Genomic DNA, 20,388 nt, shown 5'->3' with positions numbered 1-20,388 from the left:
GTTGAGTTCTCAAGGCCAGTTTGCCTGCTTTGCTGGATGAAAAACCCCAGAATAAACTGGGGAAAAAGCCCTGCTGTCCACACCCAAGACTGGCTAACTTGGCTATAGCTGAGGAAGATCCTTCAGCTCCTCACGTCACCGACGGGAATCGAACCTAGGACACTCCTTCCCCAGGCATATGGTTGCAAAGTGCATAGCCACTAGGCTAACCGCGCAGAAAATCTGATTATAAAATCAAAATTTAATGAAAATATTTCAGAACTGCTGTCGGCACAGTTGCAAAATGAAAATGAACCCTCTAAATGGAATAGATTACAAGCAGCTATCATAACATCTGCTAAAAACCACATCAATAAACAAGAAGAAAGAAAGAAAGAAAAAAACATGGATAACTCAAGAGGTAATCAATCTTATTGATGAAAGAAAAACATGGAAAAGAGGAGCAAATGAAGAAGAAGAAAAGTTAAGATATAAAACTTTGGATAAAAGAATCAAACAGTTATGTAAAAGATTGAAAGAAAACTGGATAAATAGGCAGTGCACTGAGATAGAAGAATTACAAAATAGGAACAAAACCAGAGAAGCATTCCTGAAAGTGAAAGAACTTAATGTAAAAACACAACACACACACAGTCTAATAACATCAAGGACAAAGATGGAAACATACTCATTGATAAGGAAAAGTTAAATGGAAGAAGGGTAGAGTACTTATCACATCTCTATGATGATGATAATGGTAACATGTTGGATGATTCATGACACCTTAAGTTAAACGTAACAACAGATGCCACGCTAACCACAAGAAAGGAGGTAGAACATGCAATCAAGAATCTTCCTAATAACAAATCCCCTGGGTATGATAATATTCTGGCTGAGCTGTTGAAAGCTTTGACTGGCAATAATAACTATTTAGTGGAATCCATTCAGGTCATCTTTAAAACAATACAATTACCTGAAGTTTTTACAACATCTATCTGCATACCAATCCCAAAGAAATAATAATACACAAAATTGCGAGGATTACAGAACTGTGAGCCTAACATCCCATGCATCTAAAATTATTTTAACCATTGTTAACAAACAAATTGAAAGAACCATAAATGGTGAATTGAGTGAACAACAGAAAGGTTCAGAAGAGGAATGGGAACCATTAATGCTATCCTAAAAACACTAATAGAAAGATCACTTGAAAGAAATAGGAACATTTTCATATGCTTCATAGACTTTCAGAAGGCTTTTGACCGGGTAAAACATAATAAAATGTTCAATATATTAGATAAATTAGACATAGAAGATCATGTACTAAAGATTATAAAAATGATTTACACCAAACAGAAAATGCAGCTGTTTAACAATGAGACTTCTGAAGTGAAAATAAAAAGAGGAGTTAGACAAGGTTGTATCCTTTCACCAAATCTATTTAATATCTATAGTGAGACATTGATGAAAAAGATTGAAAAACAAAAAACAGGAATTAGTGTTAATGGTATAAAATACAACAAACTTAGATAAGCTGATGATACCATTCTAATAGCAGAAAACAGAAACAAATCAATCAAATTACTGCAGCTACAAATTGAAGAAGGTAAAGAATTTGGATAGATTTTAATGCAAAAAAAAACCAAATTTATGAAAATCTCAAAAAAAAAAAAAAAAAGCAGATCTCAGCCAGAAATATTGATAAACAACATGAAAATGACCATACAACAGAATACAAATATTTAGGCACCTACTTTACTGCAGATGGAAAGCAAGATAAAGAAATAAAAATAAGAACAGCCATAGCTAAAGATGGATTCTGGAAAAATAAATATCTGCTCAGAAGTTCTGTGAGTGTCGAGACAAAGAAAAGAATGATAAGAACATTAGTGTGGCCAATTTTCACATATGCAAGTGAGACCTGGATATTCAAGAAGAGAGTAAGGCAACAGATAATGGCCTTTGAAATGTGGTGCTATAGTAGAGCAGTGAAAATCCCATCGACAGAAAATGTGACAACTACAGATGTCCCACAGAGAAATTTATTACAGGAAATGATCCAGAGAAAGATGAGATTGGCAGGACATGTACTGAGAGGTTCAGCAGGACAGAGGATATTAACAGTTTTAAAAGGAAAAATTACAGGAAAAGGATCAAGAAGCAAAAAATGAAGGACATGGCTTCAAGATATAAGATCATGGACAGGATCACATGGCTATGCAGAAACAAAAAGGAAAGCCACCAACAGAGAGAACTGGAAGGACATGGTGCTGCACCCTCTCACAGAGGAAGCTATATGAAGAAGAAGAAGCGAATCATCTAATGAACTGATAAGATATTTAGAATAAGGCATTGATAACTTATGTGTGAATAATGCTAGTGGTTATATGTAAATCTGAAAACACACCCCAACTCAACATCACCAGAGTTAAAGATCGGTACTATCAACATAAGAAGCCTGAATGGCAAAGAAATGGAGCTAGCTGAGGAATTAGATAAATCCCAGATCGACATAAACAAAACTGGTGAGCTCTTTTTGAGCAATAAATACAAAATGTTATATTCAGGCAATGACAATCAAGGAAAAGAAGGAGTAGCCATAGTATTGAACACAAAATACGAGGCTAATCTTCTTGAATGGCAATCAGTCGCAAGTAGAGTGATTTGGGCAAATATGAGAATGGGGAACTGGACAATGAGACTTATTTGTGCATATGGTAGCACAGAAGGTTCTACTAAGGTAGAAGTGGAGGAAATTTTTGATGCTAGAAAAAGCAACCGACACAATGAAAAAGAAAAAGTTGGTCCTTCTCGGGGATCTAAATAGCAGAGTAAGAAATGAATGTGAGACATACAAAAATATTTTGGGAAACTTTGGAGAAAAGAGCAAAGCTAATAATAATGGCAAATATCTGTTGGATTTCTGCTCAGGACATGGACTGGTTATTACTAACACCATGTTCCAACATAAAAATGTGCACAAATTCACATGGAGAGAAGAGGCTAGGAATAACAAAAGTCTCATTGACTATGTTATTGTTGATAGTGATGTTTTCTCCGTGGTGCAGGACACCAGAGTGTACAGAGGATTTGAAATTGAAAGTGATCACTATTTAGTCTTGAGCAGGATAAAATTCAATTTCACATTGAAAAGAATAACATGTAAGAAAGTTTTAAAGCGAATAAAAGTTGAGCAGCTCTCAGATGTGCATAGACTAAAATACACAAATATTATTGAAGAAAAAATGAAAGAGTTTGAGAACAGGAATCAAACCTTGGAGATTCAGTGGCAAGCCTTGAAGAAAGCTCTCATTGATTCAGCTAGAGAGGCATGTGGTGAAGGTGTCGGCAAGGATAAAAAAATTAGAACTCCATGGTGGACACAAGAAGTTAAAGAGGCAGTAAAGAAAATGAAGAAAGCATATCAAAAGTTCCTAGCAAATAAGTCAGCTTGTGCTCTTAGAGAATACAGACACAAATGCAAGAATGCTAAACAATGTGTAAAACTAAACAAAAGTCATGGGAGGATTTTGGCAAAAATATAGAAAACAAATATCAAGAGGGTGGCAAAATATTCTGGAGGTTGTTGAAGAAGCTTAAGGAATGGAGGAAAGAGTGCTGTAAAAGGAGTGATAAAGGTTACATGAAAATGGGAGAAAAAAAGATATACTTGAAGTATGGAGTAATTACTTTGAAAAACTGCTAAATGAAACAAGCAGTGATGACAGCACTGTGGTAAAAAACACTGACCAGGTATGCAGTCAGGAATACATATCCATTCCTGAATTAGAAAAAGCCATCAAAGGCTTGAAATCTGGAAAGGCAGCAGGAGTAGATGATATTCGACCAAAAATGCTGAAGTATGGTGGTATAAGAGTCTTACAGTGGCTGCACTGCATAGTTCAGAATGCCTGGACACAGGGACGAATTCCCAATGATTGGTGTAGAGCTCTAATAGTACCCATATATAAAAAGGGAAATAAAACTGAATGTGAGAATTACAAAGGTATTTCCCTACTGAGTGTTCCTGCCAAGATCTATGCAAGTATACTTGAGAAACGGTTGAGAAGAATTGTGGAAGAAAAGCTTGGTGAAGAATAAGCTGGATTCAGGCCAAATAGAGGCTGTCAGGATCAGATCTTCACTTTACGACAAATAATCGAGAAAGCATGGGAATATAACAAAGATCTGTATTTAAGTTTTGTCGATTTGGAAAAGGCATATGACAAGGTGCCAAGAGAGAAGCTATTCAATACGCTACAGCTATATGGTATCAATGGCGGCATTATATCAAGCAATACTTAGTCTTTATTTGAGTTGTAAGTCAACAGTTAGAATTGAAGAAAGTACAGGAAGATGGTTTAATGTTAAATATGGTGTGAGACAAGGATGTACATCATCCCCTCTGTCATTCATTATCTATATGTATCACAATGTCAGCTCTTTGCTTTATGCAGATGATGTTATACTTCTAAATAAATCCGCTACAAGTCTGCAAGATTCTCTGACTAAATTGAATAACTGTTGTAATATATATGGTATGAAGATCAGCAATAAAAAGTCAAAGACAATGAAAATAGGCAGAATCGTTGAAAATGTCAACTGTGTTGTGAATGGAGAGAATGGAGAACCTGTGGATCAAGGACCATCATCAAATTTCTGCCATGTACCCTCAAGGGGTGTACAGGATATGATAGTACTACATGAAAAAATTACATCATTACTAACTTCCTATCTACAATTTTCCTCCAAATCAGTCTGTTACTTGTCAAGAATCCAACATTATCAGATCTTATATTTCTGTCGTCTAAGACACTTTGTACCTTATCAATCCACCTATATCTTGGTCTTCCTTTGGGTCATTTTGCTGCCAACCTGGCAGAGAACACTTGTTTTGCTAATCTTTCTTCACCCATTCTGTTTAAGTGACCATACCACCTGAGATTAGCTCTGCTAATGCATTCCTGGATGTTGAAAATGTCAAGTTCTTTCCTAATATCCTCGTTTTTAATATGATATTGCCATTGATGCCATCTGTTCACGCTTATAATCTTTCTCAGGAACTCTCATATCTGCAGTCTCTAGTCTTTGGTGAAGTGTTTTACTTCTGACCCAGCTCTCAGATCCATAAGTTAAAACTGGTTTGAACACTGTTTTGTATACAGCTAATTTAGTGTTCCGACTAATTTCTCTCTTATTCCATATGAATTTATTCAATTGACTTCCTACCATACCAGCTTTGCTGATTCTGTTGTCTATTTCTATATTTAATTTACCATCTTCAGTAAAAAATCATGCCTAAGTAGCTGAAATGTTTCACTTGTTCCACAGGTTCTCCATTCACAACACAGTTGACATTTTCGATGATTGTGCCTATTTTCACCGTCTTTGTCTTTTTATTGCTGACCTTCATTCCATATCTCTTACAACAGCTATTCAATTTAGTCAGAGAATCTTGCAGACTTGTAGCGGATTTATTTAGAAGTATAACATTATCCGCATAAAGCAAAGGGCTGACATTAACATCTCCAATTTTGATATCATGTTTAATACCACTTTCCTTCATAATGTGATCCATATAGATAATGAATAACAGAGGGGATAATGTACATCCTTGTCTCACACCAGATTTAAGATTAAACCATCTTCCTGTACTTCCTTCAAGTCTAACTGCTGACTTACAACTCAAATAAAGACTAAGTATTGCTTGATATAATGCTCCATTCACACCATATAATTGTAGCGTATTGAATAGCTTCTCTCTTGGCACCTTGCCATATGCCTTTTCCAAATCGACAAAACTTAAATACAGATCTTTGTTATATTCTCATGCTTTCTCGATTACTTCTTGTAAAGTGAAGATCTCATCCTGACAGCCTCTATTTGGCCTGAAACCAGCTTGTTCTTCACCAAGCTTTTCTTCCACAATTCTTCTCAACTGTTTCTCAAGTATACTTGCATAGATCTTGCCAGGAACACTCAGTAGGGAAATACCTTTGTAATTCTCACATTCAGTTTTATTTCCCTTTTTATATATGGGTACTATGAGAGCTCTACTCCAATCATCGTGAATTCGTCCCTCTGTCCAGGCTTTCTGAACTATGCAGTGCAGCCACCGTAAGACTCTTATACCACCATACTTCAGCATTTTTGGTCGAATATCATCTACTCCTGCTGCCTTTCCACATTTCAAGCCTTTGATGGCTTTTTCTACTTCAAGTATGGATATGTATTCCTGACTGCATACCTGGTCAGTGTTTTTTACCACAGTGCTGTCATCACTGCTTCTTTCATTTAGCAGTTTTTCAAAGTAATTACTCCATACTTCAAGGATATCTTTTTCTCCCGTTTTCATGTCACCTTTATCATCTCTAACTCCTTTTACAGCACTCTTTCCTCCATTCCTAAGCTTCTTCAAGAACCTCTAGAATATTTTGCCATCTTCTTGATATTTATTTTTATAGAGTTATACTAGGTGCATAATTGAAACTGGAATATGGTAATTGTATGCATCCATAATATTGTATGTAAAAGTTATTACTTATTTTTTGTGACGTAAAATTTGATTGTTGAGAATTAAGTGAGCTATTATGAGAGGATACCTTGAATGTTATAATTGATTGCATGATTGAAACTGAGATTTTTTTGGGGGCGATCTTCCCTGATTTTATGTATTGTGAATAATTATTCAATTTGTCATTAAATATGTTTTATTATTATTATACAAAGGTGTCGTCTGAATTATCTTTTGCAATGCACTGATCGAAAAAACTTAATTCGAGCATTTAAGCGGGAACCATAAGATAAGAAGGCAGTTAAGATAGAGAACGCATTTGAAGCCATGACTTGACCAAAAAAGGATATATAACTGATTAATTAGAATCTACTGTGTGTATGAATATCATCTCCATTAGGAGAACTTTAGTGAAGCAGTCAAAAATAAATAACATGTACCATTCCTCTCCAGAACTTTTGCAGCTGAGAATAGCAACTCACTTCCTCCAACAACACCAAGAATAGCTCACAGCATGCCTAATCTGGTCTTCTGCTATACAGACATCAGGAGACTGAATAGTGCATAGCAACAAATGTTCTAGTCCTATCAAGAGCAGATGACAGCAACTTGTTAATATCCACTCCCCCAAACCGTACTCCAAATTTAATATCCATCAAATAGATTCTTTTCAGTTTATTATATGGCACAGACTAGAGTAGAGAAGCAAGCTGCTATTCAATCATCAAACTATTATCAATCACTGGAGGAATAACAATTAATTAATTGCCAATTAATTAGCAATCACCAAAATGGATTCCTTCACTTTCACATCAGATTTACTATCCAACATTATCCATCTTTGTAAACATGAAATGGAAAGGTTTGAAGATCTTCGCATAGTTGTTCTTAACATTTCAAGGCATTTAACAAAGTCTGGCATTGAGGGTCACTTATCAAACTACCATCTTATGGTCTGCCTTCTATCTTTTGCAAATAGGTTGCCAGTTTCTTCTCTCGTTCACTATGTGATGCATTCTGACTTAATTTCTTCCAATTTCCTCTGCAACGTTAGAGTATCCCAGGATCTGTACTTTCACCACACTCATCATCATCATCATCAAATTCCTGCCATGTACCCTCAAGGGGGTGTACAGGATATGATAATACTACATGAAAAAAATTACATCATTACTAACTTCCTATCTACAATTTTCCTCCAAATCAGTCTGTTACGTGTCAAGATTCCAACATTATCAGATCTTATATTTCTATCGTCTAAGGCACTTTGTACCGTATCAATCCACCTATATCTTGGTCTTACTCTGGGTCATTTTGCTGCCAACCTGGCAGAGAACACTTGTTTTGCTAATCTTTCTTCGCCCATTCTGTTTAAGTGACCATACCACCTGAGATTAGCTCTGCTAACGCATTCCTGGATGCTGACAATGTCAAGTTCTTTCCTAATATCCTCGTTTTTAATAAGATATTGCCATTGATGCCATCTCTTCATGCCTATAATCTTTCTCAGGACTCTCATATCTGCGGTCTCTAGTCTTTGGTCAAGTGTTTTACTTCTGACCCAGCTCTCAGTTCCATAAGTTAAAACTGGTTTGAACACTGTCTTGTATACAGCTAATTTAGTGTTCCGACTAAATTCTCTCTTATTCCATATGAATTTATTCAATTGACTTCCTACCATACCAGCTTTGCTGATTCTGTTGTTTATTTCTATATTTAATTTACCATCTTCAGTAAAAATCGTGCCTAAGTAGCTGAAATGTTTTCCTTGATCCACAGGTTCTCCATTCACAACACAGTTGACATTTTCAATGATTCTGCCTATTTTCATTGTCTTTTTATTGCTGACCTTCATACCATATCTATTACAACAGCTATTCAATTTAGTCAGAGAATCTTGCAGACTTATAGCGGATTTATTTAGAAGTATAACATCATCCGCATAAAGCAAAGAGCTGACATTAACATCTCCAATTTTGATATCAGGTTTAATACCACATTCCTTCATAATGTGATCCATATAGATAATGAATAACAGAGGGGATAATGTACATCCTTGTCTCACACCAGTTTAACATTAAACTATCCTCCTGTACTTCCTTCAATTCTAACTGCTGACTTACAACTCAAATAAAGACTAAGTATTGCTTGATATAATGCCCCATTGACACCATATAACTGTGGCATATTGAATAGCTTCTCTCTTGGCACCTTGTCCTATGCCTTTTCCAAATCGACAAAACTTAAATACAGATTTTTGTTATATTCCCATGCTTTCTTGACTATTTGTCGTAAAGTGAAGATCTGATCCGGACAGCCTCTATTTGGCCTGAATCCAGCTTGTTCTTCACCATTCCTTCTATAAATAAATTACCCTCTCTTGTTATCTTCCAATCCTGTCCATAGTTTAGTTAATGACAGTACAATGCTCTTTCCTTTGTCGATTGACAAAACTACAGTGCTCAAACAATCCAAACTTCAAGCACTTCCATAACCATTAAACAATAATCTCGCTAACCATTCTCCAGTGAGGTGGAAACACCCATGTCAACTTGAATGCTACCAAAACAGTGTCCTGTTTCATTTCTTGCAAAATCTCACTTAACCTCCCTTTTCCTTTGTATGTTAATACCCAGATCTTCAGATTTCTTTTCTCATGTTGAATTATGTCCTACTGTATCCTAATACAGATTATATCCATTATCTCTTTGGTTTCCAAAAAAACTTCCTATCCTTTTCCATTCATGACATGCCATCTCATTTGTACACATGCTAATTATACACAAATCTCAAATCTGCTTAACATATGATTAGTTTGATATTGAATGGATTTTGTTTATTCATAAACAAACCACCTAATTAAATCCATACCATTTATTTAGAAGAAAATAAACAGGAAAATGTACAATTCTAAAACACAGTTTTTCTTTTAACTATAAGCAAGAAAAATCAGGTGGTAGAGCAACAGATGAAGTGCAATATATAAGACAGAAGTACCAACTATGGCATCTTTTGAAGGTCATGAGGTGGGTAGTTTAAACCCATTATTAAGGATATCGATATCTTTAATAACACCTGTATGTTAATTCTCTGTTTCCACTTAAATTAGAGTAACATTTGGATTTACTTTATTCACTTTTGTTGTAATAAATATGGATATCCTTTTCCTTCTAATGCCAACATGTTTGGCTGAGAAGTTGGCATATGTACTCCCTCCAACTCATAGGCTGTAGGTTTAACTCCCACAGCACAGTGTGAGATTATAAAAAAATAAATAAAATAAAAAATATTTTTTAAAAATACTGGAGGCCTGAAGTCTCTCGAAAAAATGTCCTATTTAGTCTCTAAAGCAGTTTCCAGATAATATAATCAATTCAGAGTACTAATACCAATGTACTATAGCCTAGTAGTCTTTTGTGAGTGGAATTCATATTTAAAAATAATGAAATAAAGTAGTAGAATTCAGTTAATTAAAACACACCGATTTTCTTTTTAATAATTCAGTGTTAATAACTACAACTTTTTCTATATTTATCAAAAAATGTGTCATACCAATACATTATTTATTGCAAAGTGGCACATATCACAGAAAAACAAATCAACTGTAGGTTTTTTTTTAACATTCAACCTATCAAGATCATTCGAAATCCATTCATCTTCTTGTTCTCATATAATTTTTAATTAGTTTTAATTTGGAGGAACTCCTTTGTTTGAAACTACATAGTCTTGCCATAAATACTATTACAACTTCACACCTCTGCACTGCACACAGAATTGAACTAACACAGTTCCGTTAGTGGTGCTGTGTGCAGCCAACAGTTTATCAGTAGAGAGAGAGAGTTGTCCAGCTGTATTGAGTTAACATGAAGTGGGGAGATTATAAGAACTATGTAGCTGTAATAGCACTTCACAAGGTTGGAATGCAGCCACCTGTTACTTTCAACATCCTAAAGACACTCAAGATCAGTAGAATGTTTGATTATTGGACTATTAACCATCATAACGATATAGAAAACGCATCTGACTACTCAAGAAGAAGCTGACCATGCTGCATTAGGATGCAACAGTTTGTAAGGATTGTGAAGGCACGCCTCCACTGTAATCCTGTGAAGATGTAGAGAGAGTGATGTCGGGAGAGATAAATTTCACAGAAAAGTATGTCCTGTGTACAAACTGATGATCTGGGAGTGAGAGCCTTACTGGACACTTCCTAACACAATAACTTATGCCACAGAGGGTGATAAAATCAAAGGCACATCTCTGGCAGTACATAAACAGACACAGAAATATCGTATTCACAGATGAGAAGATTTTCATTGAAGAGTCATTTAACCCCCAAAATATGCTTCAGATGGTCGCACATTATATGTCACAGCATCCATGATTCAGAGCAGTTATCACCACATGTCAGTGATGGTTTGGTGGAAGTGATGTATCAGGGGGTATCCAAGTTGCATTTCTGTGAGAAAGGGGTCAAAACCTCTGCCAAAGTGTATCAAGACATCATGCTGGAACCTGTGGAACAGCCTGTGAACAACACCTTGTTTCATGGTAGGCAGTGGACCTTCGAACAGGACTCAGCCCCTGCAAACAAAGTGATGACCACACAACAGTGGTTGAAGGCAAATGTTCCCAACCACATATCATCATCTGATTGGCTGTCTGGGAGTCCTGGTATGAATCCATTGGACTGAAGTGGATTTGGAGCAATTAGTGGCATTGGATGTTATGTGGCCTCACAGACTTTGGACGGGCATGAAGGCAAAAGGATGGGGTGGAACATTTCGAACATTGAGTGCTGCTATATGCACATTATACATGTGGTTCGTGTGTGCTGAAAGCTGTAAATGATTTTCTGATAGATCAAAGGTTTATGCACTGCTCAAGTTTTAACAGCATTTATGGATAGACTAGATACAATAAATAGAACAGTTAACATAATATGTAGTGCAGATGCAATATCAGGGCAAATTTGATGACTTATGTGACTGCTTGTTCTGCACATGAGATTAAGCTCCTCAAGGTAGGGATCAGATAAATACATATCCTTCATTTAGAAAACAGCCTATTTTATGCAACTTTAGCATACTGATAAGCAAACATTAACTACCACTATCTAGTAAAGGTACAAACCAAAGGATTTAGGTAAAAACAAATATGGTGCCATCCAACTAGTTCAACAAAAAAGTGCATTTTAAACATTCAATGATTGTGAATTTTGCTTCCAGATACAACATGCTATACTAGTGCACAGAGGGCAATTCCTGGAAAATATGGCTGAAATTAATTTAAAACAATGTAACTGTCAAAGAACTGAACAAGCTTTCATGCCTTGTGCAGGATGTGATCCTGTGGCTTTTGCAATAAGCAAATAGTGCTTTTACCAAATGAGCTACAAAGACAAGTAAGGAATGTAGCTTTATTTTAAAAAAATACATTTCATCCATCTTTACAATACACATAACTGTCATTAATTATGCAGACTAAAATTTTATTTAAAAAAATGTGATCAGCATGAAGTAATAATGTGGAAAATAAAGTGTAATCTTGGTTCATATTCCAATTAAGATGCAAAGAACTTTCATAATTTCTTTTCAAATAAAGATGAGTTGGCTTGTCTCATATGAAGATAGCAGGTTATTTTCCCCATAACAGACAAATCAGCCAAAGAATATATATATATGTGCAAGTGACAGGAAATAATGAGCCTCCATAGCTCAGTCATTATAGATGAAACCCTTTAGTCAGAAAGACCTGGGTTCAATTCCCGTCAATGACGTGAGGAGCCTTTATCTGGTCTCTTTCGACAAAAGGTGAGTTAGTCAGTCTCATACAGAAACTTTTTTCACCCCCCCCAGAACAAGCAAACCAGCCTTGTGAACAGGCGCATTTACAGAAATAGGGCACACTGGGAGGCATAAGGCCAATCACCTTATCCTCGAGACGGTTGCAAGAATAAAAAACCTTGACGCCGTTAAAAGGTAGAAGAGGAAGATTAAGAAAGAAAGGCAGGGAAATAATAAGATTATGCAGATAGAGGGAGTTATTAAGCTGCACTATCAAAGCACTTATGATTAGATTTCTGTGAAGTCAAGATATCTGATATGACAGACCTCTGAAACTAACAACTTAAGGGGAAAGACGAGATGTATTTGTAGTAGATGAGATGAAAATTTCACTGATAACAGTCAAAACTACTATCATACACAGTTTCACAGTGATGATTACAATCACTTGCTACACATAATGCTGAAAATATCATGGCATCTTGCTTCATATCTGAAAATTCCAATCAGTATGAATATAAAGATCATGTTCAGAATTCCTTTTACCTGCTGTGATGTACAAAGAGTTTTTGACCAATATGTTGAGAAAATTCTTTGTACATAGAGCAGGTTTCTAAACATACTGTTAATGTTCTTAAAGAAAAACTCAATTTAACAACCATGTTCATATCTATTTAAAAAAAGAATCAGTGAATCAACTTCCATCACAGATACTGATACCACTTTCCCTGCCTGCAATCCCAATTTATCCACTTCATTCAATGAATGAAGGGAGTGGATAAATTATTTCCACTTATTTCATTTCCCCTCACACACAAGGAATTTCTTTCCAAAACATAAGAAGTTGTACAAGTAATACCTCTGCTGTGACATCATAAGAAATTAGTTTAAGATGATATATTCTGTTACGTCTGTAAAGCAGGGTTTCCTTATTGTACAAAAATAAATAAACGAATTACAAAAAAAAAAAAAAATCTTGTATAAAATCAATAAAACATGGGGGGGGGGGATTCTTAGCGCACCCACGATATATGATCACAATCGCACCCGGTTGTGAAGCGCAAAGCCTAGTGGCTTTGCGCTTCACAACCATATGCCTGGGAAAGGAGTGTCCTAAGTTCGATTCCCATCGCCAACGTGAGGAGCTTAAGGATCTTCCTCAGCCATAGCCAAGTTAGCCAGGCTTGGGTGTGGACAGAACCCCCCCCCCCAGTTTATCTGGGGGTTTTTCATCCTGCAAACAGGCAAACCAGCCCCGTGAACACACGGATCTACAGCCATAAATACTTAACCCCCTCCCCCCATGAGGAGGCTCAACTTGCCCCAATAGGGACGAAGGAGAAAAGGGAGGGAACTCTATACGAATAAATAAATAAATGAATAAACAGTATAGGAATGAATGAATGTACTTACCACCTGTTAACTGAGATGCATTTGTAAAATTTCCAAAAGTGCCATTCTGAGCAGCCTATGGAAGGAGAAAAAAAAAAGATGGCAAAATAAATATCACCATGAAGAAATAAAACTTGGTCATGTATATATATATATATATATATATATACAAATTTTATTATAAATATAATTTATATATATATATATATAAATTATTTGGCCAGTCTGGTTGGCCGAGTGGTTAGTGTATCTGCTCTCCAAATTATTTTTATTTTCAACATAATCTCCCTTAACACTAATACATTTATTCTAGTGATGCTCCAGTGCCATTATCCCATCCCTGTAGTGGTTAGATTTAGATGTAAGATCTGCAAAATACCCCTCTACAGCTGCAATCACTTCTTGATTCGAAGAAACAAGGTGACCAGTGAAGAAGAGTTTTAGTTTTGGGAAGAGATAGAAGTCAGAGGGAGCCAAATCTGGGAAAAAGGGTAGATGTTCCAACAATTCATAGTGCAGATCCCTTAATTTTCCCATTGCCAAAACACCTTTGTGAGCAGGCGCTTTGTATTGATGAAAGATGATTTTTTTCTTCTGTAAACCGGGTCTTTTCTCAAAAATTTTTTTGTCTAGTCTGGTTAAAAGATCTGAATAATATTCCCCGGCTATTGTTTTACCCTTTTCAAGATAATTAATAAACAAGATGCCTTTAGCATTCCAAAACACCGATGCCATTACCTTTCCTGTTGATGGAACTTTGTCTTCTCTGGCACTGAACAACCGGTTTCTGTCCACTGTTTTGACTGCTGTTTGGATTCTGGTTTGTAATAGTAAATCCAAGTCTCATCAATAGTAATAAATTGATGCACAAAATCAGTTTTATTCTTATTAAAGTGTTCCAAGCACTGTTCAGAGATTTTCATACGAGTGCATTTTTGATCTGCTCTGAGCAAGCTTGACACCCATCTTGCGCAAAGCTTTTCATTTGCAATTCTTCATGTAAAATATACCCTACATGTTCTTTTGAAATGCCTATAGTCTCAGCAATTTCACGCACTTTGACTGGCCGTCATCCAATACCATATCATGTACTTGAGCAATGATTTCTGGTGTTATTACACTTGCTGGATGTCCTTCACTTGGATCATCTTCAAGGCAGGCATGGTCACGTTTAAACTCGGCAGCCCATTTCTTAATTGTCAGACACGAAAGAGAAGAGTGCCCATAAACTTTCATGAACTTAAATGAATTTCTTTTGGCACTAAACCTACTTTTACAAAGAATTTTATAACTGCACGATACTCAATTTTATTCATTTCAATGGATACAGACAACACTTTTGCTTCAGACAGCTGTATAAAACAAACTACTTGATAGAATGACTTGCAATTTCACATGGATGCTTATGACAGATGTACTAACATAGAAAAGAAAAAAAATCTTGTCGATAGTGTTGTCATCTATGGTCAAGGCCGAGAACATTTCAGACCAACCTCATAAGCTGTATACAATTCAGAGAAGAGAATGATGTGTTTCCATATGACACTGAATTTTTATTCAAAAGATAATTAATATCCTATGTACAGATTGTAATTCATGATAACTTGCTTAGGAAATATAACTGTCATCACCAATAAGCTCATGACTAATCTTGAGATTTACACCTGATCTTTCTGAAGAGAACTAATGAATTGAAAAGAATGTTGTTTGGTAGCTAAAACTCTCACTCCCAAACATAAATAAAAGATGAATATGTAAACTATCTGATCACCCCTTCACAATAGCAGCTATAGCTCTATACATATCAACCATGGCATATACAGATATAAAGGAAAGCATAAGGTCTTGCTATTTTCATAGACGAACAGTGATAGTAAAATGGGCCATACAGAAAAGCTCAGTGACTTTTGATGTGACACTATTGTAGGGTGCCACATCAAAAGTTTGTGAAATTTCTGTCCTACTGCAGCTATTCTGATCAACTAAGTGATGTTATTGTGAAGAGGTGGAAACACCTAGGAACAACAACAGCAAAATTGCAACCTGGTGGGCTGCATAAAATCACAGAGCAGAACGGCCAAGTGCTGAAGCATGAGACACACAAAAATTACCTGTCTGTGGTTGAAACACTAGTTGCAGAGTTCCAAAAATGCCTCTGAAAGTAATGCCAGCACCACAGCTGTTCATCGGGAGCTGAAGTACTTGGGTTTTCATGGCTATATCACACACAGCCTACTGTCAGCAAGGGCAAAGCCAAATGTCAGATGGAAGTGGTATAAAGCTCCCCACAATTGGATTTGGAGCAGTGGAAGTGCCTTCTCTATAGTGATGAATCATGCTTCATCAACTGGAAGCATGACAGATGCCAGGAGAATGTTGAAACCCTAGTCTACCCAAATGTGTGGTGCCAGCTGTGAAGTTTGGCAGAGGAAGCATTGTGATCTGGGGTAGTTTTTCATGGTTTGGACTGGGTCCCTTAATCAAGTGACAGGGAATCTCAATGCTGCAGCCCTTAATTACATTCTTGACAATTCTGAGCTTCCATTTATGGCAACAGTTTAGTGAAAGCCCTTTCCTGAATAAATACAACAATGCCCAATCCACAAAGCAAGAAATATGCAGGAATGGTATGATCAGATGAGTGTTGAAGAACTTGACTGGCCTGCACAGAGCCCTCATCTCAATCCCATTGAACAGCTGTGGAGTGAAGTAGAATGCCAATTGTGAGCTAGGCTGAACTTCCTGATGTCTGTGACCAACCTCACTAATGCTCTTCTGGAAGACTGGATGGGAATTACTGTAGCCCATGCCAAAATATAGTGGCAAGCTTCAGAGAAGACTATTATAAGCAGATGAAGGTGGAACAATTCTACATTAATGCCTTTCATATTAGAGTGAGAATTGGGGTGAGCAGGCATCCAGATATTTTTAATATGGTATTGTATATTTAACATTTTTCAAGTTTCTATCTTTTAAGTAGTAATGCTAAAGCAACTCATGCCAAAGGTATACATTACCTCAATGATCATGAGCAATCTACTGATCATTTTTGAAACTTTTTTAAAGTTTAAAAATGCAAATGCTGTTTACCTTCATATTATTATAAAATATAAATATTAATCAGTCAGACTAGTTGGTTGAATTGACAGCATATCCACTATACAAATTAAAATTTTGAATCTTCCCGTGGATGGTTGGCATGTGAATTCCATTGCCTGTTGACCACCAATCTGTTTACTGAAGGTCTCGAGTGGTTTGAAATAACAGCTAACCCCTAGTCTACTCAGAATATTCAGGAATGACAGGTTTAGAATCACAGATGGGATTCACATAAAATTCCTTCCTTTTAATAAGGTTCAGTGGCAAGGTGAAAAATTTTAGGACTGTTCCCTTCATTAATCATATTCTTTCAATTATTGATAAGATAGTTCTTTGATCAATAATTGAAAGGAGTCCTTTCAATTATGTTGTTTCATGTTTATACAATGTTTTCCTAGTGGTTCAAGACACAAGAGTATACAGAAGATTTAAAATTGGAAGTGATTATCATTAGTCTTAAGCAGGATAAAATTGAATTTCATACTAAAGAAGAGAGTGTATGAAAGATTTAAAATGAATCATAGTTGAGCAGCTTTCAGATATGAACTGTAGACTAAAATACACAAACATCATTCAAGAAAAAACGAAAGAGCGAAAACAAGAACCAAACCTTGGAGGTTTGGTTCTTGTTTTGTTCAGTGGCAAACCTCAGAGAAAACATTGATTAATTCAGACAGAGAGGTATGCAGTGAGGTTATCTGGAAGGATATAAAAGTATACAGAGGATTTGAAATTGGAAGTGATCAACTGAGCACTTCCATTTTCATGGTGGACTCAGAAATTTAGCAGCAGTGAAGAAAAAACAAAAAAGAGAAAGCATATGAAAAGCTCCTGGCATGTAAGTCATCTGATCAGATTTTTGCTTTAAGATAAATGAGAAATCATGGAAATACAGATCCTTGTTATATTTCCATGATTTCTCATTTATCTTAAAGCAAAAATTTAAATTTCATAAATATGGAAAAGGCATATTACAAGGTGCCAAGTGGAAAGCTATTCAAAATGCTACAATTATATGGTATAAATGGGATTATATCAAGCAATATTTAATTTTTTTTTAGTTGAAAATCAGCAGTTAGAACTGAAAAAGGTACAGAAAGATGAAATGATGTTAAATCAGGTGTGAGATAAGGATGTACATTATTCCCCTTTGTTATTCATCAATGATATTATCAAATTTTGAAGAATCAAATTATGAAGTGGTATTAAGCCTAGTGGCAAAATTGGATATTATAATCTCAGCTCTTTACCTTATGCATATGATATTATATTTCTAAATAAATCTAGCACAAGTCTGTAAGATTCCATGACTAAATTGAATAACTGTTGTAGTAGATGTGGTATGAAAAATCAGCAATAAAAAGACAAAGATGATTAAAATGAGCAGAAACACTGAAAACATCAAACTACATCCTGAATAGAAAACCAATAGAGCAAGTAAAACATTTCAGCACAATTAAAACATTTTAGTCACAATTTTTAGTGAAGATGGCAAATTAAATATGGAAATAGACAACAGAATTAGCAAAGCTGGTATGGTAGGAAGTCAACCAAATAAATTTATGTGGAATAAGAGAGAAAATAGTTGTATACATGATAGTGTTTAAACCAATTTTAACTTGTGGATCTGAGAGCTGGTTTGAAATAAAACACTTGACTAAAGACTGGAGACCACAGATATGCAAGTTCTGAGAACGAGTTGGCAGAACTAATCTTTGACGATATGGTAATTTAAAGAGAATGGGAGAAGAAAGATAAGCAAAAGAACAACATTTGCTTTCATTAGCAAAACAAGTGTTCTTTGGTGGCAGGAAAAAGTTCCATAAAAGACATAAATATAAGATCTGATAATATGGAGTCTTGACAGAAAACAGACTGATTTGGAGGAAAATTGTCATTGGATGTTAGTAATGATATGACTTTTCATGTAGTACTGTCATAATATCCTGTATTCCCTCCTAGTGTACATGTCAGGAATTTGATGATGTTTTACAGTTCTTTGTAACTAGTCTTTCAACATCAGTAGTACAATCTACCTCATCTTCCACATATGCAGAGAATGGAATTGGTATAAAAGATATTGTGCTTAACAGCTTTCCTTAAAAGCTTTATCAATGCTAAAATAAGGCATCTGATCCTACTTGAGTCTAAGGCTGTTAATTATACATATTCTGTAGCCAATTTCGTTTGTCTTGTAGAATAAAAATCCCCTGTTTCCAGGAAGAATACTCTGCCAACTCCATGTGAGGTGACAGAGTATTCTCTCTGGAATACTCATCTTCAGTTGAAAAGTCTTTACACAGGCTGTTAACGTCCTAAATAGAATTTGAACTCAGATCCTTCCAGCCAAATGGATGACCACCTACTGATCAGAAGCTCATTAGGGCAGTCATGCCATATAAATAATCCACAAACATTAAGATCAGAAAAATGAAATTCTTGTCAATGCCCTTTGCATAAAAGTATTTTAAAGAAAATTTATGCCAACATGATACTTGGGTGACAAAGGACAATATTGTCACAGGAATAGAATGTAAGGGATATTGTTTTCGGGGATGAAAGATGGAGCAGGACTGTAGAAGTGATAATTCCAATGACTAAAGTTGGGGAAAGAAGTGTATTTAACGTTATCTGGTGTGATAAAATCCAAATGTTCTTTGAACTATTGGCTTTTATAGTTGCCTGTTGCTATATGCCAAGAAGAGCAGAAAGGAATGTGGATGACATGTAGTAGCAAATTATCTCAATAAGAACAGGTAGAGTAATTATGGTAAAGACCAATTATGAGAACACCAACTGGATAGAGAAAAGGGAACACATAAGGAAAGAAACTGAATTTATGCAGCTATCGAGAGACAATTACCTGAAACCACATGTGATGGACAGGATTCAGAGTACTGCATCTGATGAGAGCATCAGAGAATTTGTCCATTGTTACGTTGCTTTCACTGTATTTTACTTTATTCTATATCTAATTAGCTCGCTATCTAATGTTGTGCCTTAAATATTAATTCAGTACTATTTCCTTTTCAGATACTGGCAAAATTTATTTTTATGCTGCGCCAGCCGATATCCTATAATGGAAGAGACTTTTGTTCAGGGAAACAATTCTAAATTCAAAAGGGATACACACAATAATTAATCTTACGCTAGCACCGAGCAGATTCAGTTAGCAGTCGTAACCTGAATCTCACTTAAACTACAATATCTAAATTCCTTCCCGCCAAAAAGGTTCTATTTCACAAGTGGTGGTTTGAATTCATAATCAGGCATAAACTCAGGTATAAGGTATAAAACATATTTATTAGAAAAGCACAAAACATTTGTACAGTTAAGAAAATTGAAACATTCAATAGAACAAAACTCACACTGAGTCAAGGTTCATACTAAATCACATCAATTAAGTTGAGTAAGCTAAATCCTTCAATTATGAAAAGATAAGATTAAGTGTAAGCATAACACTACTAGGTTATAATTCCTTCCACAAGTTATTCATTGAATACACATTAAACACTTTCATTAATATTCTATCAAAAGTTATCTTAATTCTAAATTCCATTAGTCAAGCCTAGTCATTCTCAATCAAAATATTGTCTATCAACAAGTCTTCTTTGTTAC

At 35.6% G+C, this 20,388-nt stretch overlaps 1 protein-coding gene across 4 annotated transcripts in view; it reads right to left on the bottom strand.

Moving 5' to 3' along the window:
- The window catches only part of LOC150104072 (CUGBP Elav-like family member 1), a 579,257-nt gene that overhangs the window by 314,205 nt on the left and 244,664 nt on the right, over positions 1 to 20,388 (bottom strand). For all 4 annotated transcript variants that reach the window (XM_090397270.1, XM_090397273.1, XM_090397272.1 and 1 more), the window contains one exon: positions 13,693 to 13,747. In XM_090397270.1, coding sequence (XP_090253396.1) covers positions 13,693 to 13,747 — 55 coding nt within the window. The remainder of the gene's footprint in view (positions 1 to 13,692; positions 13,748 to 20,388) is intronic.

The sequence above is a fragment of the Typopeltis vanoorti genome, chromosome 8, assembly GCF_054136105.1.
Source record: "Typopeltis vanoorti isolate ZY-2024b chromosome 8, IOZ_Tvanoo_1.0, whole genome shotgun sequence".
NCBI lineage: Eukaryota > Metazoa > Arthropoda > Arachnida > Uropygi > Thelyphonidae > Typopeltis > Typopeltis vanoorti.
Note: the sequence above shows the minus strand (reverse complement) of the source record. Positions and strands in the feature narration are given on the sequence as shown.